The sequence below is a fragment of the Scyliorhinus torazame genome, chromosome 2 (genome assembly GCF_047496885.1).
Source record: "Scyliorhinus torazame isolate Kashiwa2021f chromosome 2, sScyTor2.1, whole genome shotgun sequence".
In the NCBI taxonomy this organism is placed as follows: Eukaryota; Metazoa; Chordata; class Chondrichthyes; order Carcharhiniformes; family Scyliorhinidae; genus Scyliorhinus; species Scyliorhinus torazame.
The window spans coordinates 151,587,648-151,615,113 of record NC_092708.1 but is presented as its reverse complement, the minus strand read 5'-3'; the positions used below and the strand labels follow the sequence as shown (position 1 = coordinate 151,615,113).

Here is a 27,466-nt window from a genome sequence, read left to right as displayed (position 1 = left end):
AAGATACTCCAGATCTTGATGTTAGTTCAATCTGATTTATTGAACCTGTCACACAGTTATCACAGTTCTCTGTGAGTTCGAATCTCTGCTAACCTAAGTGTGATTACTCTGTTTGACTAAACCAGACTAGCTCTTAGCCACGTGCTGGAGGTGTTATGTGGTGTATACACCCTGACTCACTCTGTAGATGTCACCAGTGGAAAGAGGCGGAGTGTGAGTGCCTCGTGCCTTTTATAGTGGGAAACCACCCCCAAGTGTTCTGCCTGCTGATTGGTTATGTCCTGTTCTCTGTGTTTTAACTGCCTGTCTCGTGGGTCGAGGTATCAGGAGGTGGCACAATAACAGATGGAAATGTGGTTGAGGGCAGGCAACTGTGCGCAGTGCCCGTCTGTTTCGCCGCACAACAGAGCCATCAGCCATACGCACAACATACGATCGAGGAGCAGCCTATTGAACAACAACAGCTGGAACTGACCAGCCTCCATCAGGTAGCTTGATCCGAACAGCATCCGCCAGGGATAGCACAGGCAAATCGGTGGCATGAGCATCATAGCCCCGCTTTTGCCGGTCCCTGCGTTTCTGCACCTTCTGCAGCACCGGGAGGTGATCCAGGTCAGCAAGTGTATGGCTGGAAGAGTCGTCCGCAGGTCCCTGTTCATCAGGAGTTGAGCCGGTGACATGCCGGTAGACAGAGGGGTTGCCCTGTACGCAAGCAGCGCAAGGGTGACTCAGAAGCAGAATCCGCGGCCTTGCAGATGAGCTGCTTCACTATGTGCACCCCTTTTTCAACCTTCCCGTTGGACTGCGGGTAATGTGGGCTGGAAGTAACGTGGTTAAACTGATATAGTTGGGCAAATCTTGATCACTCTTGGCTGCTGAAGCAAGGACCGTTGTCACTCATGACAGTGAGTGGAATACCATGCCTGGAGAACATCTTACAGACCTTGCTGACAGTCTTGGATGTGGGGCCGAGAGATTCACAACTTCTGGGTAGTTGGAAAAATAATCAATGATTAACACATAATCACGACCATTGGCGTGAAAGAGGTCGAAGCCCACCTTGGACCACGGGGAGGTCACGGTTTTGTGCTGCTGAAGCATCTCCTTGCTCTGTGCTGGCTGGAAACGTTGACAGTTCGGACAGTTGAGGACCATATTCGAGATGTCCTGACTAATCCCAGGCCAGTAGACAGCTTGCCTGGCTCTGCGCCTGCACTTCTCGACACCCAGATGTCCCGCGTGGATTTGCCGGAGCACCAAGCTCTGGAGACTGAGTGGAATGACAATGCGATCCAGCTTGAGGAGGATACCATCAACCACCATGAGGTTCAAGTCCGAGTAATGATCAATAACTCAATACACCGATTAGTAAGATTCAAATCAAAGCACATTTATTATACACAGTAATCTCTACTCATGCACAAATTCTACGTCTCAGCTACTTCTACAACTAACAGGCCTATACTTAACTTCGGACTGGCCCACCAGGTCAGGAGAACAAATGGCCTTTCGTTTGGGTTCTGAGTCTGCGGGATTCGAAGTTGGTACGGATTGGTAGCTAGGAGCGCCTATCTCGTAGCGAGCGTTGAATTAAGACTTACTTCTGTCGGTGGTCACTGCACCGGTCACGGTCAATGTTGGTTCGTGTTGCTGGGTGACCCGGGCAGGACGAAGAGAGAGAGAGCGATTTGAACTTGGGGCTTAACTCTTATAGTCCCCAGGGGCTTCCCGCCTTTCGGGGCGGACCCTGTACCTGGTCCCAAGTAATTGGACTTTGTCCCAATCGCTTGGTCCGATTTCTCCAATACTGGAGCGGTTCCCTGATCGATGGGCGGTCTTGAGGTGTTCGTTCACCTCCTTTGTGTTGGTTCCTGCTGGTGCCGGGGCGTCTGGCTTTGCTTTGTGTGTCCAAAATGTTACTTATTGTTCCCGGGGATTGCTCATGTAGTATGTAGATGGCTGCTACATTGTTATGCTGATGGTCGCTGGTATCGATGTTGTCTGGCCTTTTGCAGAGTTAAATACACAGCAAACCTGCACCTGCTGGTTTCTGCCTATGTTGGCTGACTTTCCCATCAGCCTTTGCCGTTCGCCATTTTAAATCGTGAGTTGGCCAATTTAGGTGGCTACATAGTCCACAGGGCAGCCAAATTCTGTAAGGTAAGAAGGGATGGAGGCGAGGGCAGTTGCATGCTCCTCCTGCAGGATGTGGGTGGTGAGGGATACCACCAGTGTCCCCGCTGACTGTACCTGTGGGAAGTTCACCCAACTCCAGCTCCTCAGAGACCGTGTTAGGGAACTGGAGCTGGATGAACTTCGGATCATCCGGGAGGCAGAGGGGGTAATAGACAAGAGTTACAGGGAGGTAAGCACACCCAAGGTACAGGACAAGAGTAGCTGGGTTACAGTCAGAAGAAAGAAAACAAACGGGCAGACAGTGCAGGGATCCCTCGTTGCTGTTCCTCTTCAAAACAAGTATACCATTTTGGATGCTGTTGGGGGGATGAACTACCGGGGAAAGGCCCTAGCGGCCAGGTCTCTCGCACTGAGTCTGGCTCTGGTGCTCAGAGGGGAAGGGGGGAGAATAGAAAAGCAATAGTGATAGGACACTCAATGGTTAGGGGAATAGATAGGAGATTCTGAGGTCATGAGCGAGACTCCCGGAAGGTATGTTGCCTCCCGGGTGCCAGGGCCAGGGATGTCTCGGATCGTGTCTTCAGGATCCTTAAGGGGGAGGGGGAGCAGCCAGAAGTCCTGGTGCACATTGGTACCAACGACATAGGTAGGAAAAGGGATGTGGATGTAATAAACGAGTTTAGGGAGTTAGGCTGGAAGTTAAAAGCCAGGACAGACAGAGTTGTCATCTCTGGTTTGTTGCCGGTGCCACGTGATAGCGAGGCTAGGAATAGGGAGAGAATGCAGTTGAACACGTGGCTGCAGGAATGATGTAGGAGGGAGGGCTTCAGGTATTTGGATAATTGGAGTGCATTCTGGGAAGGTGGGACCTGTACAAGCAGGACGGGTTGCATCCGAACCAGAGGGGCACCAATATCCTGGGAGGGAGGTTTTCTCGGACTCTACAGGAGGGTTTAAACTAATTTGGCAGGGGAATGGGACCAGCATTGTAGTCCAGCAACTAAGATAGCCGATATTCAGGACGTCAAAGCGTGTAGTGACGCAGTGAGGAAGGTAACACTGACAAAGGAGAGTACTTGCAGGCACGGAGATAGGTTGAAGTGTGTATACTTCAACTCAAGAATAAGGTGGGTGAACCTAAGGCATGGATCGGTACTTGGGACTACGATGTGGTGGCCATCACGGAAATTTGGATAGAAGAGAGGCAGAAATGGTTGTTGGAGGTTCCTGGTTATAGATGTTTCAATAAGATTAGGGAGGGTGGTAGAAGAGGTGGGGGGGGGGGGGGGGGCGGGGGTTGCATTGTTAATTATAGATAGTATAACAGCTGCAGAAAAGCAGTTCGAGGAGGATCTGCCTACTCAGGTAGTATGGGTTGAAGTCAGAAATAGGAAAGGAGCAGTCACCTTGTTGGGAGTTTTCTATAGGCCCCCCAATAGCAGATTTGTGGAGGAACAGATTGGGAAACAGATTTTGGAAAAGTGCAGAAGTCACAGCAGTCATGGGTGACTTCAACTTCCCAAATATGGAGTAGAAACTCTTTCGATCAAATAGTTTGGATGGGGTGGTGTTTGTGCAGTGTGTCTAGGAAGCTTTTCGAACACAGTATGTAGATTGTCCAACCAGGGGGGAGGCCATATTGGATTTGGTACTTGGTAATGAACCAGGGCAAGTGATAAATTTGTTAGTGGAGGAGCATTTTGGAGATAGTGACCACAATTCTGTGACTTTCACTTTAGTAAGGGAGAGGGATAGGTGCGTGAAACAGGGCAAGGTTTACAATTGGGGGAAGGGTAAATACGATGCTGTCAGACAAGAACTGAAGTGCATAAGTTGGAAACGTAGGCTGTCAGGGAAGGACACAATTGAAATGTGGAACTTGTGCAAGGAACAGATACTACGTGTCCTTGATATGTATGTCCCTGTCAGGCAGGGAAGAGATGGTCGAGTGAGGGAACCATGGTTGATGAGAGAGGTTGAATGTCTTAAGAGGAAGAAGGATACTTATGTAAGGCTGAGGAAACAAGGTTCAGACAGGGCGCTGGAGGGATACAAGATAGCCAGGAGGGAACTGAAGAAAGGGATTAGGAGAGGTAAGAGAGGGCATGAAAAATCTTTGGCGGGTAGGATCAAGGAAAATCCCAAGGCCTTTTACACATATGTGAGAAATATGAGAATGACTAGAGCGAGGGTAGGTCAAGGACAGTAGCGGGAGATTATGTATTGAGTATGAAGAGATAGGAGAGGTCTTGAACGAGTACTTTTCTTCAGTATTTACGAATGAGAGGGGCCATATTGTTGGAGAGGACAGTGTGAAACAGACTGGTAAGCTCAAGGAGGTACTTGTTAGGAAGATGTGTTGGGCATTTTGAAAAACTTGAGGATAGACAAGATCCCCGGGATATATCCAAGGATTCTATGGGAAGCAAGAGATGAAATTGCAGAGCCGTTGGCAATGATCTTTTCGTCCTCACTGCCAACAGGGGTGGTACCAGGGATTGGAGAGTAGCGAATGTCGTGCCCCTGTTCAAAAAAGGGAATAGGGATAGCCCTGGGAATTACAGGCCAGTTAGTCTTACTTCGGTGGTAGGCAAAGTAATGGAAAGGGTACTGAGGGATAGGATTTCTGAGCATCTGGGAAGACACTGCTTGATTAGGGATAGTCAGCATGGATTTCTGAGGGGTAGGTCTTGCCTCACACGTCTTATTGAATTCTTTGAGGAGGTGACCAAGCACGTGGATGAAGGTAAAGCAATGGATGTAGTGTACATGGATTTTAGTAAGGCATTTGATAAGGTTCCCCATGGTAGGCTTATGCAAAAAGTAAGGAGGCATGGGATAGTGGGAAATTTGGCCAGTTGGATAACGAACTGGCTAACCGATAGAAGTCAGAGTGGTGGTGGATTGCAAATATTCAGCCTGGAGCCCAGTTACCAGTGGCATACCGCAGGGTTCTGGGTCCTCTGCTGCTTGTGATTTTCATTAATGACTTGGATGAGGGAGTTGAAGGGTGTGTCAGTAAATTTGCAGACGATACAAAGATTGGTGGAGATGTGGATAGTAAGGAGGGCTGTCGTCAGCTGCAAAGAGACATAGATAGGATGCAGAGCTGGACTGTGAAGTGGCAGATGGCGTTTAACCCTGAAAAGTGAGGTTGTCCATTTTGGAAGTACAAATATGAATGCGGAATACAGGGTTAACGGTAGGGTTCTTGGCAATGTGGAGGAGCAGAGAGATCTTGGGGTCTATGTGCATAGATCTTTGAAAGTTGCCACTCAAGTGGATAGAGCTGTGAAGATGGCCTATGGTGTGCTAGCGTTCATTAGCAGAGGGATTGAATTTAAGAGCCGTGAGGTGATGATGCAGCTGTACAAAACCTTGGTAAGGCCACATTTGGCGTACTGTGTGCAGTTCTGGTCGTCTCATTTTAGGAAGGATGTGGAAGCTTTGGAAAAAGGTGCAAAGGAGATTTACCAGGATGTTGCCTGGAATGGAGAGTAGGTCTTACGAGGAAAGGTTGAGGGTGCTAGGCCTTTTCTCATTAGAACGGAGAAGGAGGAGGGGCGACTTGATAGAGATTTATAAGACGATCAGGGGAATAGATAGACAGCCAGAGACTTTTTCCCTGGGTGGAACCAACCATTACAAGGGGACATAAATTTAAGGTGAATGGTGGAAGATATAGGGGGGGGGGGGGGGGGGGGGGGGTGTCAGAGGAGGTTCTTTACCCAAAGAGTAGTGGGGGCATGGAATGCACTGCCTGTGGAAGTAGTTGAGTCGGAAACATTAGGGACCTTCAAGCAGCTATTGGATAGGTACATGGATTACGGTAGAATGATGGGGTGTAGATTAATTTGTTCTTAATCTAGGACAAAAGTTCGGCACAACATCGTGGGCCGAAGGGCCTGTTCTGTGCTGTATTTTTCTATGTTCTATGTCCTCTATTTGCAGCCTCCTAGAACTCTCCTAGTCATAGATGATAGAATTTACAGTGCAGAAGGAGGCCATTTGGCCCATCAAGTCTGCACCGGACCTTACAAAGAGCACCCTACTCAAGTCCACATATCTATCCCCGTAAACCAGTAACCCCCACTTAACCTTTTTGGACCCTAAGGGCAATTTAGCATGGTCAATCCAACTAACCCGCACATTTTTGGACTGTGGGAGGAAACCCGAGCACCTGGAGGAAACCCATGCAGACACGGGGAGAACGTACAGACTCCGCACAGAGTGACCCAGCCGGGAATCGAGCCTGGGACCCTGGAGCTGTGAAGTAACTGTGCTAACCACTATGCTACCATGCTGCCCCTAATCATCTTGGCCAGTTCCTGAACCGACTAATTTTGCTGCCTCTCAGAATAGAATAGCTGCCTTGGGCCATGATCAGTGTTTGCCACTCGGTGATAATAATTAATAAGGACAGTAGATTATTTCCCCAAAATCCTGTAGCTGGCTTCTTTGGACACGTGTTGTACATGAATTTTGCTCCTGCTGGATCATGCCCATAGGTCTTTCATCACCTGTATTAGCCTTTATATTGTCTTTTAAATACCTCATTCTGTCCATCAATGAAATTCTGAGGTCATTCTTTTTCTATGTTTTACCCCTCCTCTACATCTTGTTGTTCTTCTGTTTAAATACTGTTCATTTGTGATCTAGACACGCAGGCACGAAACAGGCCAGAATTCTTTACTATTTCAATTTTTTTCAACTTTCAGGGTGAGGGAGCCTCTTATATTCTTCATTGCTAAACCATACTGGGAGTGCAACAAATAATTAGTCTTTTACATGTAAGTAATGTTGCCACAATCTTAAGTTCAATCATATGTGGTATAGGAACATTGGAGCAGCATCCTGCCGTGGAGTCAGGCAAGTCAATCTTCAATACTGGCAGATATCAAAAATGTTATAAATCATTATCAACACCATTTACACCAAGCTGCATCACTGTCTGCAGAGCACATTAAGTCTGGATAATGCAGCACATGTTTCAGTGTCAAAACAGTTGTGAATATGTACATGCCCATACTTCTGTAGAATATACATCTCTCATACTTTCAGTGCTTACATTCATTGTCAAAACAGCACAATGATGGAATATTAGGCACACCTTCAGCTTAAGTTCCAATCTATTGTGGTATAACTAGTTGTTTTCATTTCATAAGTCACAGAGTCTAGGTTTTTAATCTGGAAAAAGGATTGAATTAGAGCGTAGGATCACCTAAACACTTGTAAAGTTTTGAATTATATGTATTAACTTAATTTAATTTATTCAGTGGCCCTGATCATAGACCTAAGTTTAGTTGTTGAGTGGTCTGATTTCCATTGTCTCCCTTAAAAGTGGTCAGCTTTTGCTTGAATGTTTTCAAAGGTTGCTGTATGCTAGTCAATACAAGTCTACAGCAAAAGGAATTAGTCTTAAATTCAGTAGTGAAGCCTCAATCTTATTCAGAGACACCAGACTGACAAAAGAAAATCATATGGTGTAGTCAACTAATCCAGTCATGCTTCATATCGGAGGCTCAGGTTAAGATGTATGGCTGACAATGGAGTGGAAAGAGTTTAATATTACACCACATTCAATCTTTACTATAGCACTACAAAATTGTCTATTTTCATCTTCCCACCAAAGGAATCTCATTTGAATCATTACAAACAATGCACTACCAGAAGGGAAACGAGGTATTCAAAATTACGGTATTTAAGTACTACAGTTCAAGCAGACCCTCAGGTTTCCGAAGAACAATAAGCCAGGGAATGCCAAATCAGGACTCCAAAAATATATTTTAATGTTTATATAACAAATTAAATACATTAGTGTTTATTCAAAACATCCTATATTGTATTTTCAGACCATTCAGAATAATTAACACTGGTCCATTTGCCATTTAAGCAGCAATTTCAAACGGTGCAGACCTCTAGGACAGTCAACCACTCTCCCAGATATCCTTTGACCCTTGTAATGCTCTTTAAATTGAATTCCAAAAGGAAACATTAATATTAACATATTATTATTACATTAGAGTATGTGTACTGTCGATCACCACTTTACAGTTTCTAACATTTTAAAGATCAAAAGGGTTATGAGGGAGGCACAGTTTAAACTATGTTCTAACATACTTTTGGTTAACGGTCAAGACATATTAAAGACATTATTATAGCAACATCAGTACATTACAGGTCGCAGTTCAAGAGAACATTTCATGGCAACAATATACAACACAGTTTTCAAATTAGTTGAATTGTACCATAGGGAATTATTTTCAATTCCCTTTATGAGCTAATCTGCCACTACAACAGAGTAATACTCTACAGCTATTCTCCAGTTAACTACAGGTAATATAAAATGATACTCGACTTTGACTAAAATGTAATATGCAGCTACCAAAGTCACTTGCAACATGCTTTAACAGGAGTGCACGACCAGCTGTTGGAATCTTCTGTAATAACCAGCATTATTTGTATTTATTGCATTTTTACCTTCTTTCTAATGCTGCAATGTATAATGATTCTTGGTCGGTATGTAGCAAAAGTACTACAGGGCTTTGGTTGCCTGCATGACCAGATTACATTATCTGGGCTTTGATCAGTTAAATTCTCCACAACCAAATGCAAAGGACTTCAGACAGGAGACACACTGAACGAAAAAAAACCCAGAAAACAAGGCAAAAACATACAAAGTTACAAATGTCCTTTCAAGCAGGCTCGAATCTCAGCATATTTCTGCTGTTTCTAACAGAAAAGTTGTAAATGCAGCTCTTTTAGTCTTTGTTCACTATTTGAGCCCAGTCCCCCATGAGATTCAAAGAAAATTGAGATGCAGGAATGTTTTAAAAATGGATTAATAGTATAAACTATACAGTAAAAGTAAAAAAAAAAATTAAAATAAATTTAGAATACCCAATTCAATTTTTTCCAATTAAGGGGCAATTTAGTGTGGCCAATCCACCTACCCTGCACATCTTTGGGCTGTGGGGGCAAAACCCACGCAAACACGGGGAGAATGTGCAAACTCCACATGGACAGTAAAAGTAAAATTAAGTATAAACATCGTGAACAATGTATCTTAACAGAAATAGCTAATTAGCAAGTGTGTTTTAACCAGAAAAGATTTAAGTTTTGATTTCCTCCACCCCAAGTTTAATTAGGGATGTGGGAATTTTCTGATATCTAGTTTGCCAATGAACTAAATAGGAATGTAGCTTTTTGACATTTTTTGTATTTGAGGAAGTAGATAGGCACATTTCTCAGAAACCTAGTCAAACATGTGCACCACTTCTGACACATGTGGACAACTTGAGCAATTATGCTTGAAATACACAACATTTGGAGTGACCTTTGGTGCACTTCATACCTCGCTTTTCACTACACTGAGATTGAACAGTTGTGTTTACTTTGTGGCCTATATTGGATCATCCAATGCGACCAATTCATCAGAGCTCTATTCCTTGATCCAATTTCATCCCACATCCCTTGTTAATGATAAATGAGTATATTAAACATATATAATCTTTGATGTTACATGTGTACTGCACCCCACATTAGATCTAAATAAAAGCATACAACCATCAGGAGGGGTTTATTAAGCTATATGCTAGGCCACTTTCTAGAGAAAAGCAATACATTAGCTATCTTGAGCTATTTTTAAAAGTTCATTGAATGTATTGTTATTGATTATTTTCAATACTGGGTACCAATTTCAACAGAATTTTTTTTCTTTGTGACCAATTCTTAAATAAATGTTAAATAGATTACTCATTAAGCAGTTTTTTCCCCCACTGTTAAGGCCATCTGCTCTTATAGTATTTACTGAACATAGCCAACAAGAAACCATCAGGTTAGAAATTATTCAGTTTTCTGCTGAACTAACACGCCATTGTCCACAGTAACTTTGATAAAACAAAAACCACAATAATGGGACAGATATGAGGCAACATTGGTCACTAAGGCTCTTGTTACGATGCTTGCTGATGCCATTTTGAGAAATAGGCAAATGTGGAGAAGGCTATCTAATGTCCTCAGGCTCTATTTTGATAGGCTTCATTGCTTCATTCTTCTTTTCTGTGTGATTTAGGACGGTCTGACAAAATTCCTTCAAAGTGCCTATGTTTTCTGTAACAAAAACAAAATTAAGCAGTCTGGAGGTAGATAACATTGATTATAGTATACATTTCACACAAGAGATGGAGTCTGCTACCACTACCATGCTCTCTGTAGATATCCTGATTGCCGCTTTTACCCATAAGTTGACATTTAAATGTTTGTGGTTTAACCACATTTAAAAACTCCCTTTTCTCCCCCCTCACACCACAAGTTATAGAAGGTACATAAAATGTTACATTAACATAAATTGTTTACGCCATTATTTTTAGAAATGCTAATAAAATGAGCAGGATCGCAATTATGTAACATGCTCAATTTAAATTTGCATCAGGTGGCTTTAGTCTTGATAATATTGAAATTGATTCAGTTTTGGCTGAATTAAATACGGTGGTTATTGATACAGTATTTTTATATGTATCAAAATTCTCTTTGCTACACCCCAGTAATCCCATTTGTTGTTGACCCGTTTCAATATATTGAAGAAACATTATTGTACTTTTACAATACTGAAAATATTGCTTGCTTTGATATCCTGGCCTTTTTGTACCATTAGGCAGTACAGTAATTGGAGTCAATTCAAAGCTTCTTTCACAAATTTGCTGGTGTGGCTTGGACAATACAGCCCAACAGTGCTAAGAGCTCATTACTAATGAAGGCAGGCAGTTGAGGAGTTGGCCAATCCATAGCAAAAGCCAAGATGTCAAAAATGAGAAATTAGGGTAAAACCCTCGCTTAAAATGGTTTTGGCAATAGCATCAGTTCACTTAGAATACAGGATTATCTTCAGTAGCACATCTGACTATGGGACATAGAGTGTAGGTTGCAGCTAGTGCCACTGGTGTCTTAGAAAAAAAGGTTTTGATCTCAGTCAGCTCATTTGATGGAGGGGGTGGGTGAGGTGCGTACATAAGCTGTTTTGCATTTGTTACACTTTCAAACAGTAGCAATCAATGACAGAGTAAGTCGAATTGAAAGTCTGGAGTAGGCCGCATACTTGTGCACAAGTCAAAGAATTGTATATGCTATTAAAATGCACAAGGTATGCACAAAATGGGGAACTATGGACCAATGAGCACAACGTCGGTAGTAGGGAAGTTGCTGGAGTCCATTATCAATGATTTCATAGCACAGCATTTGTAAAGCAGTGGTCTAATCAGGCAAAGTCAGCATGGATTTACAAAACGAAAATCATGCTTGGCAAATCTACTAAAATCTTTTGAAGATGTAACGAGTAGAGGTGACCAGGGAGAACCAATGGATGTGGTTTATTTAGACTTTCAGAAGGCTTTCAACAAGGTCTCATATAGCAGATTAATATGTAAACATGGGATTACACGTAGTGTCTTGAGGTGGATAGAAAGCTGGTTGACAGACAGGAAGCAAAAGGTTGGAATAAATGGGTCTTTTTCTGATTGGCAGGCAGTGACTAGTGGGGCACCACAGGGATCTGTGCTAGGACCCTAAATGTTCACTTTATATATTAATGATTTGGACGAGGGAACTAAATGTATGATCTCCAAATTTGCAGATGATACAAAGTTGGGTGGGAGGGTGAGCTGTGAGGAGGATTCAGAGATGCCTCAGCAGGATTTGGACAGGATGAGTGAGTGCTCACATGCATGGCTGATGTAGTATCATGCGGATAAATAGATAAATGTGAGGTTATCCGCTTCGGTAGCAAAGATAGGAAGGCAGATTATTATCTGAATGGGTGTAAATTAAGAGAGGTGGATACTCAGCGAGACCTTGTTGTTCTCGTGCATCAGTCGCTGAAAGTAAGCGCGCATGTACAGCAGACAGTAGAGAAGGCAAATTGTATGTTGGCCTTCATTGCAAGAGGATTTGAGTATAGAAATAGAGATGTTTTACTGCAATTGTATATGACATTGGTGAGGCCACACCTGGTGTATTGAGCACAATTTTGGTGTCCTTATCTGAGAAAGGATGTTCTGGCTCTGGAGGAAGTGCAGCAAAGGTTTACCAGGCCGATTCCTAAGATGGCAGGACTGTCATATGAGGAGAGACGATAAATCGGTTAGGATTATATTCATTGGAGTTTAGAAGAGTGAGAGAGGAATTAAATAAGGGTAACTACAAAGACATGAGGGAGGAGCTGGCCAGAGTGGATTGGAAAATGAGATTAGCACGGAAGACAGTGGAACAGCAATGGCAGGAGTTTTTGGGGGTTATTCGGGAGGCACAACAGAAATTCATCCCAAGGAGGAGGAAACATGCTGAGGGAGAACAAGGCATCCATGGCTGACGAGGGAAGTCAAGGACAGCAAAAAGAAAAAGAAAAAGCATCCAAAGTGACGAGGATTAGTGGGAAGCCAGAGGATTGGGAAACCTTAAAAAGCGAGTAGAGGACAACTAAAAAGGCAAGAGGGGGAGAAGATGAAATTTATTTTTTATATTTTTAATAAATTTAGAGTACCCAATTAATTTTTTCCAATTACGAGGAGATTTAGCGTGGCCAATCCACCTACTCTGCACATCTTTGGGTTGTGGGGGCGAAACCCACGCAAACACAGGGAGAATGTGAAAACTCCACACGGACAGTGACCCAGAGCCGGGATCGAACCTGGGACCTTGGCGCCGTGAGGGCTAACCCACTGTGCCACCATGCTGCCCCCCAGAGAAGATGAAATATGAGTACAAGCTAGCTAGTAACATAAAGAAGATAGGAAGAGTTTTTTTTCAATATATAAAAAGGTAAGAGAGAGGCAAAAATAGACACTGGATCACTAGAAAATGTGGCTGAGAAGTAATAATAGGAAACAAAGAAATGGCAGACGAACTGAATAGTTACTTTGCATCAGTCTTCATGGTGGAAGGCACCAGTGGGATGCCAGAGCTCCAGAAGAATCAGGGGGCAGAGGTGAGTGCAGTGACCACCACTAAGGAGAAGGTTCTGGGAAAACTGAAAGGTCTGAGGGTGGATAAATCACCTGGGCCAGATGGACTACACCCCAGGGTTCTAAAAGGGATAGCTGAGGAGATTGTGGAGGCATTGGTGATGATCTTTCAGAAATCACTGGAGGCAGCAAGGGTCCCAGAGGACTGTAAAGTGGCTAATGTAACACCACTGATAAGAAGGTAGGGAGGCAGAAGATGGGAAATTGTAGGCCGCTTAGCCTGACTTCAGTCATTGGTAAGATTTTAGAGTCCATTATTAAAATGAAATCGTGGAGTACTTGGAACTGCATGGTAAAATAGGACTGAGTCAGCATGGCTTCATCAAGGGGAGGTCATGTCTGACAAATATGTTAAGAGTTCTTTGAGGAAGTAACAAGGAAGTTAGACAAAGGAGAACCAGTGAACGTGATTTATTTAGATTTCCAGAAGGCCTTTGACAAGGTGCCGCATAAGAGACTGTTAAATAAGTTAAGAGCCCATGGTGTTCAGGTAAGATTCTGGCATGGATAGAGGATTGGATGACTGGCAGAAGACAGACAATGGGGATAAAGGGGTCTTTTTCAGGATGGCAGCCGGTGACTAGTGGTGTACCTCAGGGGTCGGTGCTGGGACCACAACTTTTCACAATATACATTAATGATCTGACAGAAGGTACTGGAGGCAGTGTTGAAAGTTTGCAGATGATACAAAGATCTGTAGAGGGACAGGTAGTATTGAGGAAGCAGGCGGGCTGCAGGAGGACTTAGAGTAGGCAAAGAAGTGGCAGATGGAACACAATATGGAAAAGTATGAGGTTATGTATTTTGGAAGTAGAAATGGAGGCATCGACTATTTTCTAAATGGGGAGATGCTTAGGAAATCAAAAGCACAAAGGGACTTGGGAGTACTTGTACAAGACCAGGGATGTACTTCTGAGGCTATATAAGGCTCTGGTCAGACCCCATTTGGAGTATTGTGAGCAGTTTTGGGCCCCGTATCTAAGGAAGGATGTGCTGGCCTTGAAAAGGTCCAGAGGAGGTTCACAAGAATGATCCCTGCAATGACGATCTTGTCGTATGAGGAACGGTTGAGGACTCTGGGTCTGTACTCGTTGGAGTTTAGAAGGATGAAGGGGAATCTTATTGAAACTTACAGGACACTGCGAGGCCTGGATAGAGTGGACGTGGAGATAGTGTTTCCACTTGTAGGAAAAACTAGAATCTTAGGACACAATCTCAGACTACAGGGACGATCCTTTAAAACAGAAATGAGGAGGAATTTCTTCCGACACAGGGTAGTGAATCGGTGGAACTCTTTGCCGCAGAAGGCTGTGGAGGCCAAATCTTTAAGACAGAGATAGATAGGTTCTTGATTAATAAGGGGCTCAGGGGTTATGGGGAGAAGGCAGGAGAATAGGGATGAGAAAAATATCAGCCATGATTGAATGGTGGAACAGACTCGATGGACCGAGTGGCCTAATTCTGCTCCTATGTCTTCTGGTCACAGAAACCTACAAAATTCTAACAGGATTAGACAGAGTAGATTCAGAAAGAATGTTCCCAATGGTGGGGGAGTCCAGAACTAGGGGTTGTAGTTTGAAGATAATGGATAAACCTTTTAGGACTGAGGTGAGAAGATATTTCTTCACCCAGAGAGTGCTGAATCTGTAGAATTCATTACCACAAAAAAATAATTGGGCCCAAACCGTTGTGTAATTTCAAGAAGGAATTAGATATAGCTCTTGGGGCTAACAGGATCAAGGGATATGGGGGGGGGGGGGGGGGGGGGGGGAGAGGCAAGATCAGGATATTGAACTTGATGAGCAGCCATGATCATAATGATTGGTGGAGCAGGCTCAAAGGGCCGAATGGCTTCATCCTGTTTCTACTTTCTATGAAAGGCATTTTGGTAGCTGTCCATGAAAAGTAGTACCACATCTATTATGTAAGAAAATGCACAACAAGCAAAATCCCACTCCCTCATTTTGAAGGGTCTTGACAGGGTAGACAGAAGAGCGGTTGTTTCCCCGGCTGAGGAATCAGGAACACGGAGTGATTCAGCGGCCTTGTCGTGCCTGACTTGGTGTCGGGACAAGGCCGTTGAATCTCGCATGAGGCCTCTTGCGAGATTTGCAACGCTTGAAATGTCTCGTGAGATGCACTGGAATCTCGCGAGATGTGCCGATCTGGATCTCGCCTCTACTTGGCATGACTGAGATCAGCATATTTAAATCAGCTGTAATCTCCTGGCGCCCAGTACTCAATGGCCGCACCTGCAAGACCACACCATGGTGCCATTTAGTACTGATCCACACAAACGTGAACCAGGCATAACGGCACCTGGGGATGGGTGTTGGCACACCCAGGCCACGGGAGATCCCACGGTAGATCGTAGACAGGGCAGTATGGCATTCCCTCTGGCACTAGGCACTGCCAGGTTGGCAATGCCAGGCAACCTTACCAGGCAGATTCCTGGGGGGGGGGGGGGGCGGCTCCCCAAGGTTGGGGTGGGGAGGGGAGGGAGGGGGCGGGGGAGGCGGAAAGATCAAGGCAGCCAGACAAAATGGTGCCCTGACTGCGAGGAACCTTTCCTGCTGGTGAGCTTCAATCCCTCGGAGTGCGGCCTCGGCAGAGAGAAACTCCGAGGCCAAAAAAGAAAGAAAAGCGCTGTTGAATAGCGGGATGTTTCTTGGTGCTACAGCAGGCAAGAAACACTCCGTTAAACCTGTCCGAAACCGGGCATAGAAATGTTCAGATGAACCACGCCCACAGTCTCATGATAAGGGGCCAATCATTTAGAATGGAGAGGAGGAGTAATCTCTTCACTCAGAGAACTGTGAATCTTTGGGGTTCTCTATCTCAGTGGATGCTGCATCATACTTAAGGCTGTGATTGACAGATCTTTGGTCTCTCAGGGAAAAGTGGAATTGAGGCTAAAGATCAGTCAAGATCATATTGAATGGCAGTGCAGGCTCAACAGGCATATGCTCTGCTCCTTTTCTTATTACTTATGTTCTTATATTCATTAAATTCCACTTCTTATGGTCACATATTCACGTTAACAGGCCCCATCACCATACAGACGGTGAAGATGACGGTCTCCAGATGGTGAAAATGACGGTCCTTCCGAGACCGCTCTCCTTTTTTCAATGTATTCCGATTTTCGCCCCAAAGGCTTTATTCAGGAAAATGAACGCGGCGATATCGGGTTTTGTGGGCGGGTAAAACCCTGAGAGTAAAGAAGGAACGTCTGGAACGGGGTCGCGGAGAGGGGGGCCTGGCCCTCCCGAGCTTTATTAACTATTACTGGGCAGCCAACATATCGATGGTCAGGAAGTGGGTAGTGGGGGAGAGGTCGGTCTGGGAGCGAGTGGAAGCGGCATCCTGCAAGGGTACGAGTTTGGAGGCTTTACTAACGGCGCCTCTGCCGTTCTTGCCGGCTCGGTACTCTACAAGCCCTTTGGTGGTGGCAGCCCTAAGGGTTGGGGGCAATGGAGGCAACACATGAGATTGGAGGGGTCACCAATTTGTGACAACCACCGGTTTGACCCGGGGGGCTGGACGGGGGCTTTAAAAGATGGCAGCGGGCAGGGATTGAGAGATTTAGAGACCGTTTCATCCAAGAGGGCTTTCCCACCTTGGAGGCATGAGGAGGAGGAGTTTGAGTTGCCGGGTGGGAACGGGTTTCGGTAGGTTCAGGTGCGGGACTTTGTACGGAGGCAGGTTCCAAACTTTCCTCGCCTCCCCCTGAGGGAACTACAGGACAAGGTGATTTCAAAAACAGGGGTTGGAGAGGGGAGGGTTTCGGAGATATACAAGGAGTTGATGGAGTGGGAAGGGGCCCCTAATAGAGAGGTGAAGAGGAAATGGGAAGAGGAGCTGGGAGGAGAGCTGGAAATTGAACTGTGGGAAAAAGCCTTGGAGAGTCAATTCATCCTCGCCGTGTGCCAGACATAGCTTGATCCAGTTCAAGGTGGTCCACAGAGCCCACATGACGGCAGACCGGATGAGCAGGTTCTTTGAGGACGTGGAGGATAGAGGTGGGCGGTGTGGGGGTAGCCCAGCGAACCATGTACATATGTTTTGGGCATGTCCGAAATTGAGGGGATTCTGACAGGGATTTGCAGATGTTATGTCAGAAGTCCTGGAAGGGAGGGTAACTCCGAGTCCAGAACTGGCAATATTTGGGATATCAGAGAATCCGGGGACCGGGGGGGGGGGGAGATGTCCTGGCCTTCTCCTCCCTGGTGGCCCGGAGACGGATTTTGCTGGGATGGAGGGACTCGGAGCCCCCGAAGTCAGGAGTGTGGGTCAGCGATGTGGCAGGGTTCCTCAGTCTGGAAAAAAAGTCAAGTTTGCCTTGAGGGGATCAACTCAGGGGTTCTCCCAGAGATGGCAACCGTTCAGCGATTTCTTCAAGGAAAATTGACGTCAGCATTAGGGGGGGGAAAACAGGAGTTGTTAGATAAGGACAGGGAACTTAGTATACGGGTAATTAAGGAATAGGGCAGGGGTAGTAGGGGACGTTGTTTTCTGTTTTTTGTTCTTTTAGATGTTTTGCGTGTGTCGGCCCTCGCGGTTGTTTAAGAAATGTTAATGTGTTAAACTGTGAAAATTACAAATGCTTGAATAAAATATTTTCTAAAAAAACAGGCCCCATCATCTTATTCACATTACCTGAAGAGTGAGGCTCTCTTGGGTTGCTCGAATAAAGTCTGCTTAATTCATTTGACACTTGCTGAGCAAGCTGTAGATCTTCTCTAGATACCATTTGCTGCATTATTTGTCTACTCTGATGGTCAGAGATCCTGAGATTCAGTGGTTTTTCAGCTGAAGGCAAAAAATTTATAAGAATAGTGTGAGATAAATACTAGCCCTTTTTCAGATACAAACATCATAAACAATATAACAAAATGAAATGCAGCAGATTCAAGAAATTTAAAAAAGCAAATGCTAGAGATCTTCTGCAAATCAGACAGAAAGTCTGTGGAGAGTAAAACATTACTTTGAGTTTGAATTGTCCCAAGGAGAACATAGAGGGTGATCTGATTGGAGGGTTTAAAATGTTAAAATTATTTGATCGTTTCTCCATACCTTCATATGTCCTACTCCTTTAACCACTACTTATGTTCTTATATTCTTTAAAATCAAAGACAAAGGGACACAATCATAAAAATAGAGCCAAATCATTCAGGAAGCACAGGTTAATAGAACTGTGCAAAATTTTTCTCCAATAGACTCTGGGCATTTTAGAGTTTCCAAGATTGAGTGATAGATTTTCATTATAAAGGACATGGAGGCAAAGGCAGATAAATGAAGTTGAAGTGCAGATCCACCAGGATCTAAGTGAATAATGGTGCAGTTCAAAGGGCTGGGGGCTGAGTGACCCACTCTTCTTTCTCGAGTTTATAAAAAATAAATTTGAGTACCCAATTAGTTTTTTCCAATTAAGGGGCAATTTAGCGTGGCCAATTACCCTACCCTGCACATCTTTGGGTTGTGGAAATGAGACTCACGCAGCTACGCGGAGATTGTGCAAACACCAGACGGGCAGTGTCCCAGTGCCGTGATCGAACCAGGGTCCTCAGTGGCGTAGGCAGCAGTGCTAACCCCTGCGCCGTGTGCCGGCCCGGTCTTCCTAGAGTTAACATTAGGACAGTTCTGATTAAGGAATCACCAACCTAGCCAGAATTCTCTCCAGCAGGGTCTTCTGGTCCCGCTGACAGCGAATTCCCACCATGGGGGTGGGGTGCATAAATCAGGAAACCCCATTGACAGCAGTGGGATCAGAAGATCCGCCCCTGGACAATAGCGGGCTACCTCCACAGAAAATCCCATCCACTGACTCGGTTTCTCCACAGATGTTGTCTCACCTCAGCCAGCTGTCCAGATTCACTTTTTTTCCCCCCACTAACAGAATAACGGGAGTAGAGAAAGCTAAAGAAATTCACTTTTGATGCGTACAAGGTCCTTTTTTAATTTTAAACTTCTACATGCACTGATGGCAGATTGTTCCACACATGTGCTGATGCTGAAAATAACTCAGCAGCTCAGCACTCTAACTCAGTTTAGTTATTCATCACTGTACATATAGCAAGAATAGGAAGGGCTGAATGGCAGACTTTCAATTTTTAGGTGTGCCTTCCTAAAATGTTTTGCCTGCACTATTTCTTTTGATGACACTAGAGTTTATATAATAGTATGGAGCAGCACAGTGCAACAAAATGCATGCTGTGCAACAGAGCAGTAAGATGTAGGTCACACTTCAGAGCCCCCAGCTGCAACTCAATTACAACTGTTTCTGTGAGATGGAGCAACTGAAGGTAAATACTTTCTTACAAGTGAAATGGCAAAGGTCCTTACAAAGCATGTATGGGGTGCAAAAAAAATCAGATTGTCCTTATACAGAGTTCGATTGGCAACGAGGCAATTGATCTACAGCAGCAAATTTCATTTAGGTAGCATTTTCAGAACACACTAAAATATTGGGAACTAAGAAGGGAAAGAGCACAGAGTCAGAGAAAGATGCTCATTGTCAAGAAAACAGGCAGAATGCAAAGTGGTTAAGCAAGAAGGAGGAGCTAGCTGTGGAGAGGATGGATATGGTATAGTGTGTGATGATCACGGCAAATCTGGTTGTGGACAAAATAGGCCAGCCATGCACCATGTGCATATGGATCCGCAACCCCCTCCCCCTCTCCAGTTTTAAGAATGTGACGAGAGCAACTGCACTGGGTGAAGCATATCGGGCAGGAATCACACATGACTTAGTGGGGGGACAAGGATATCCAAACCAAAACCAACAAATCTCTAGGAGATACCAGAGCACCAGTGCCATTTGTCATATGAAGAGAGATTAGGCCTATACTCTCTAGAGTTTAGAAAAATGAGGGGAGATCAAATTGAGGTATACAAGATGATAAAATGTATGGATAAAGAAAACGTGGAGCAGATGCTTCCTCTTGTGGGGCATTCTAGAATAAGGAGGTCATAGTCTTAGGATAAGAGGTAGCAAATTTAAGACAAAGTTGAGGAGAAACTACTTCACCCAAAGGCTTGTGAATCTGTGGAATTCGCTACCCCAGAGTGCGGTGCATGTTGGGACAGTGAGTAAATTTGAGGAGGAGTTAAACAAATTTTTAATTGGTAATGGGTTGAAGGGTTATGGAGAGCGGGTAGGCCAGGGTACAATCAGCCATGATTGAATGGCAGACAAGACTCGATGGGCCAAATGGCCTAATTCTGCTCCTATATCTTTTTTAAAATATATTTAGAGTACCCAATTCATTTTTTCCAATTAAGGGCCAATTTCGAGTGGCTAATCAACCTACCCTGCACATCTTTGGGCTGTGGGGACGAAACCCACTCAGACACGGGGTGAATGTGCAAACCCCACATAGACAGTGACCCAGAGCAGGGATCAAACCTGGGACCTCGGCGCCGTGAGGCAGCAGTGCTAACCACTGCACCACCTTGCTGCCCCTTTCTACTCCTATATGTTATGAACTTATAGGAGGTCAAAGACAGCCAAGGGTCAAGACAATGTCTTGATAGGGAGCTGGGGCTTAAGGATAGGTGGGTTGGAAATGGGCAGGGAGATAAGGATGGTGATCACAGATGCTCTAGCCAAGTGCTTAAAGAAGAAAAGGATTTGAAGGAATAGGACAAAAAGTTATATTGATATTTGGCAACCACGATGGACTACACAAAGGACATGATAGACTAATATTCAAGGGATGCAACTTTGGTGGTGAGAGGAAAGGAGTCATCATCTATGAGTCAAGTTTCTGCGAACTAGAATATCAAGAGATGTATTCAAGATGAGGACATGGATGTGGAAGGCTTTGTTCATTTAATAATAAGAAGAATAAGAATGATCTTTATTAGTGTCACAAGTAGGCTTACATTAACACTGCAATGAAGTTGCTGTGAAAATCCTAGACCCCACACTCCGGCGCCTGTTCGGGTACACATAGGGAGAATTCAGAATGTCCAATTCACCTAACAAGCACGTATTTCAGGACTTGTGGGAGGAAACCGGAGCACCCAAAGGAAACCCACGCAGACACGGGGAGAACGTGCGGACTCCGCATAATCAGTGACCCAAGCCGGGAATTGAACCTGGGTCCCTGGCGCTGTGAAGCAACAATGCTAACCACTTTGCTACCGTGCTGCCCAAAATACTTCCAGTGGAACGTGTGGATAACTATAAAGCTCCTGTTGGGGAATTGAACTCCGTTCTACTGCGTGACGGGCAGGGCTGCTATCCACTCTACTAAAAACTGAAACTCTGGGAGTGAGTTTTCTGGACACGGAACAGACTGGCAGTTGGAGACTCATGAAATGAAAAAATGAAATGAAAATCGCTTATTGTCACAAGTAGACTTCAAATGAAGTTACTGTGAAAAGCCCCTAGTCGCCACATTCCGGCACCTGTTCGGGGAGGCTGTTACGGGAATCGAACCGTGCTGCTGGCCTGCCTTGGTCTGCTTTTGGAGATAGGAATGCTGAAAAGGAAAGTAAGGTAAGAATGATAAAAAACAAAGTGTATAAAATGGCTTCCAGGAAAAGATGAGACTCATCTCTTCAAAAAGAGGTGAATTGATGCTTTGGAAGAGAAAATAATGGGTGTCATTGCGAACACAGCCCGGGATATCCAAGATGGAGCAGAAGGACACAATGGGCACGCCCAGAAAGGACTCGTGTAGAAGCAGGTAGGTTTTGGAGCAGAATATACAACTGAGCTAGTCATCCACAAGACCAAGCAGCCAACCCATTCTGAGATGACACGGGGACTGAAATATTGATTTTATTGATTGATTTATTGATTTGATTTATTATCACACGTACCGAAGTACAGTGAAAAGTATTTCCCTGCAGCCGAGGAAATGTACACAGTACGTACATAGTAGACAAAAGGATAATCAACATAGAACATGGACAACTGGTAGATCGACAAACAGCAATTGGTTACAGTGCAGGACAAGGGCCAAACAAAGCAAATACATGAGCAAGAGCAGCATAGGGCATCGTGAATAGTGTTCTTATAGGGAACAGATCAGTCCGAGGCAGAGTCGTTGAGGAGTCTTGTAGCTGTGGGGAAGAAACTGTTCCTATGCCTGGATGTGTGGGTCTTCAGACTTCTGTACCTTCTGCCTGATGGAAGGGTCTGGACGAAGGCAATGCCTGGGTGGGACGGGTCTCTGATAATGCTGTCTGCCTTCCTGAGGCAGCGGGAGGTGTATACAGAATCAATGTGGGGGTGGCAAGCTTGTGTGATGCGCTGGGCCGAGTTCACCACACTCTGAAGTTTCTTGCAATCTTGGACTGAGCAGTTGCCATACCAGGCTGTGATGCAGGCGGATAAGATGCTCTCTATCACACATGTGTAGAAATTTGTGAGAGTCGATGCAGACATGCCAAATTTCTTTAGCTTCCAAAGGAAGTAGAGACGTTGTTTGGCTTTCTTGACTGTTGCATCAACGGGAGTGGATCAGGACAGACTGTTGGTGATGGTGACCCCCAGGAATTCAAAGCCATCGACCATCTCCACTTCGGAGCCATTGATGCAGACAGGAGTGTGTGTCGTGCTACGCTTCCTGAAGTCGATGATCAGTTCCTTGGTCTTTCCAACATTTAGAGAGAGGTTATTTTCGGTACACCATACAACCAGGTGATTTACCTCCCTCCTGTAGTCAATATCATGCTTGTCTCATATCTAAACTGTAGTTTTATTTAAAGAGTTGAAGCCGTGGAAAGCTATCAGGTTCCGTAATATGCACTGAAGCTGTCAATTTGTGGGCTAGCCAAGTGGTTTCTAGTTTAAGCTAATCCTGAATAATACAGCGGTAGACAGTATTCTGACTTTACGAAAAATTTGCAACTATTTCATTCACAAGGCCGAGTGTCTACATGATTGGTTCATAAACTTTCATTTCTTCTTCTTCTCTCATTTTCAAAATGCCAGCTTGGAAACATGCGCAAGATGGCCTGTTATTATCTTTCCCCTCTACATAAAATAATTCTAATGCTTTGTGCAATTGCACAGCCTGTCAAACTGTATCTAATTTTGTTCATGATCGAGATTGTTTCTCGCTTGGCAAATGGTTTGGCTATTCTGCACTGAGAAATTATTCTATTTTATTTAAAGTGTACCTAACGTTGAATTCACACTAAACCGAATAATGAAAAGGAAAGCCTGCTGTGAGACCACAGGATTCCTGTTAGACAGGTTGATGGTACAGGATATGTATACACGTTAAGACAATGCAGACATCCCATAAATTTGGATTAGGGAGCAAAGTAAGTCACATTTACACCGTAAACCAGAGATTAAACTTGGGCAAGGATCAGGTCCACTCAAGTTTGATGCTACACAAAATGAACTTCAGCTTCAATATTTTGTGCCATATCTTTAAACTTAGTTATTCTTTTTGAATAAAATGGTGGATTACTGAGCAAAATCAAAATACATTTGATTCTTGTTCTGTGCTATAAATGTAATCATTTTTCCACTTCACTGCTGTGCAGTTTCACTTTAACCAGTATAATATGTTGTAAACCCTCGAAGTCCATGGGGGCATTGGGGATGGTGGAGAGCTGAAATTGGTGACTGATCTCACTGAGGCCTTCATAGAATATGAGTTCCCGTGTTGGACGAAGGCCAGCCCAATAGGGGCTCATCAGTGGGGCCCAAAATATTGACCCTCAGACAGGCAGTTCCCAATAGTCCTGGGCTGGGACATTTGTTTCCTACGCCGCGGCTGCGGCTTACTTTGTGTTGGAAAATAAACCTGCATTGCCTTTTAGTCAGCGCCCCCTGGAACTATTACATTGGCGACGAGGGTCAAGCACGGGATTCTGAGCAGCCTTTTTTAAACCTAAGAAAACTCCAGAAAGAAATAAAAACAAACCCAGAAATGCCTTTCTTTGGAAAACTTGAGCCATAAGATGCAAACATAGAGTATGTGTATAAACTTTCTTCTCGCACAAACAGCATTGAAGGGATTGAAACACTAAAGGTAATTCTCCTAACAGCATGCGGGGCCTGAACATTTAGGATTATTATGAGCTTGTGGACTTGGTGAGAAACCATTATGGCCAAAAGTCATCCATAATCCTCAATGTTTTAATACAGCTGGGAGGACTCCAAAGAAACCTGTTATAGCGTTTCTTGCTAGATTGCGGAAGTTGGCAGAGTACTGTGAATTTTGCCCATCCCTAACCGAGATGCTATATGATAGGCTAGGGTTTGGGATTAAAAACATTACAACACAGAAAAAATTATTGGTGGGGGGGGGCTCTCCCATTCAGAAGCCAGCGTATCCAGGGAAGACACCAAATATCTCGCCCACCATCAACCCAACATTCCGAAAGGAAATCCCGACGTTTCAAAAATCGGCTGGATAACCGCATAAGTACCCAGGAAACCTCCCCAGAGGATCCCTTTCAGCTGTAGGGTTGTGTAGGTGCAGACAAAGGGCATGACCCAGGCAAGGCTGCCAGAATCAGCAGTAAATGTGTCACTCAGGTGGATTGTATCAGATAATTAACAAAAGCCCTGAAGTATTGGTAAAATAAAAGGAGTGAGTGAGGGCCAAGGTCAGTGTGGATCCTGGCACCTTACCAAAATATTTCAGGCCTCTGCCAGTCCCATACTCTTTGCTTGCAAAGTTGGAGATGGAAATCGAGCTGTTGGAAGGCCGAGGGATAATATGGCCAGTACAGTTCACGGTCCTCAAGCCCGACATCACGATGACTACAAACTTACAATCAACCAAGCCTCATACTGGATTGATGCCCCATACCATGTATAGAGGATTTGTATGCCAAATTGGCAGGTGGGGAACTTTCATAAAACTGGATATGAGCCATGCCTACCTCCAGCTCGAACTAGATGAAACATCCAGAAAGTATGTTATAATCAAGGGCCTGTATGAATGCACACACGCCTGCCCTTTGGAGACTCGTCAGCACGTACCATCTTTTAGCATGTCATGGAAAATATTCTCCAAGGGCTGCCAAGGGTGGCAGTAAATCACGACAATGTATTAATCACGGGGGACTGAACAAGAGCACCTAGCAAACTAAGAGGAGGTATGAGGTGATTTTACAATGCAGGCGTCCGTCTCAAGTATCTCAGGTACTGGATATGTAAGAAGGACCTGCACCCTGTGGAGGATAAAGTCAGAGCCAATCAGGAGGTGCAACCCCGCAAAATACAAGAGTTTAAATCTTTTTTTAAGGCTTGATAAATTACTGTGGGAAATTCATCCCAAATCTGGCCACTTTGTTGTCACGCCTGCATGTGTTACTGAAAAAGCATCAACGGTGGTAATGGCAGGCATCGCAGGATGAAGCTTTCATGACTGTAAAACAGCAATAGGTATCCTTGAATATACTGGCCCATTATGACCTCAGAAAAGAACGAACACTGATGTGTGATGTCTCTCCATATGAAGTGGGTGCAGTCCTCTTACGCTAATGGGACAATGGCACTGAGAAGCCCATTACATACACATCCGGGATGGCAGATACTGAGTGGCGTTATTCACAAATTGAAACGGTAGGGTTGGCTGTTGTTTTTGGTGTGAAGAAGTTCCTCAGTATACCAACGGCCGACATTTTGTAATCATAACAGACAACATGCCTTTGCTGAGCCTTTTCAAAGAAAAGAATGCAAAATTCCCCCATCGCCTCGGATCTAACATTGGATATTAATACTGGTGGCTTTTGAGTAGTCCCTCGAGCTGGGCCCTGGATGACGTATTGCCAACATGGACGCTCTGATTTGCCACCCCGCCGCCCATGAGCTTAGCCTGTTTGCTGGTGCTGGAAGAAGTGTCCATGACTTAAAATGTTGTGCCAGCATCAGCGAAACGAATCAGAGCTTAGACTCAGAAGGACCCCACATTGTCCAACTTACGCCATATGATCCTCAGTGTCAGTGGTGAGTTATCGCCCGCGAGGATAACTCACGGACGACATGAAGCCCCTCCTCAGGAAAAGTTGAAGATGGTACTATCCTGTGGGGATCCCGGGTATTTGTCCTCCATCTAGGTCGCCGCTCAATTCTGATGGAGTTATGGTCATGCGGAGTATCCAAGATGAAGATGCTCGATGCAAATATCGAGGACTTGGTGAAGCAATGTTCCTTGTGTCAGGAGAACCAGAGACTCCCACCTTCAGCCTCCTTACATTCATGGGAATTGCCAAGAAGAGTACGGGTATGGGTGCACATAGACTTCGCTGGTCTGTTCTTAGGATCAATGTTTCTCATTATGGTCACCATCCATTCTAAATGGCCGGAAGTGCATCGCATGGCCTCCACAACTTCTCATGTAACAATAGAAAAACTCCAATGGCGGCTCACCAGCGGGGCCTTATATCAACCCCAAGACCCAGTTTCTGGTAATCTGGGCTGGGACATTTAGTTTGTACACTGCGGCTGTGGCTGCAGCTTTATTTGATTTGATTTAATGTCATGTGTACCGAGGTACAGTGAAAAGTATTGTTCTGCGTACAGTCCAGACCGATCATTCCATACATGAAAAAACAAAGGACATACGATAAATACATAATGTAAATACATGGACACAGGCATCGGGTGAAGCTTACGGAGTGCAGTACTACTCAGTAGAGAAGATGTGTGGAGAGATCAGTTCAGTCCATAAGAGGATCATTCAGGAGTCTGGTAACAGCGGGGAAAAAGCTGCTTTTTGAACCTGTTAGTGTGTGTTCTCAGACTTCTGTATCTCCTCCCCGATGGAAGAGGATGGAATAGAGAATAACCGGAGTGGGAGGGGTCTTTGATTATGCTGCTGTCTTTCCTAAGGCAGCGGGCGGTGTAGACAGAGTCAATAGATGGGAGGCAGGTTCACGTGATGGACTGAGTGGTGTCCACGACTCTCTGTAGTTTCTTAGGGTCTTGGATCGAGCAGTTGCCATACCAGGCTCTGATGCAGCCCGATAGGATGCTTTCTATGGTACATCTGTAAAAATTGGTAAGAATCAATGTGGTCATGCCGAATTTCCTTCGTTTCTTGAGGATGTTTGGCACCGTAGTGCTTTCTTGGTCGTAGCGTTGACGTGGGTGGATCAGGACTGATTGTTGGCGATATGCACACCTAGGAATCTGAAGCTGTCAACCATCTCCACCTCAGCATCATTGATGCAGACAGTGGTGTGTACAATACTTTGCTTCCTGAAGTCAATAACCAGCTCCTTAGTTTTGCTGACATTGAGGGCGAGATTGTTGTCGCTACACCACACCACCAGGTTCTCAATCTCCCTCCTGTACTCTGGCTCATCTTTGTTCGAGAACCGACCCACTA

The 27,466-nt window shown here is 44.7% G+C and overlaps 1 protein-coding gene across 2 annotated transcripts in view; it reads right to left on the bottom strand.

Moving 5' to 3' along the window:
- Window positions 1–7,901: 7,901 nt before the first annotated feature.
- LOC140392772 (NGFI-A-binding protein 1-like) overlaps window positions 7,902–27,466 on the bottom strand; it is a 175,182-nt gene continuing 155,617 nt past the window's right edge. For both annotated transcript variants that reach the window (XM_072478408.1, XM_072478400.1), the window contains exons 7-8: window positions 17,811–17,963; window positions 7,902–10,248 (exon numbers count right to left, since the gene is read on the bottom strand). In XM_072478408.1, coding sequence (XP_072334509.1) covers window positions 10,142–10,248; window positions 17,811–17,963 — 260 coding nt within the window. In that variant the 3' untranslated portion in view covers window positions 7,902–10,141. The remainder of the gene's footprint in view (window positions 10,249–17,810; window positions 17,964–27,466) is intronic.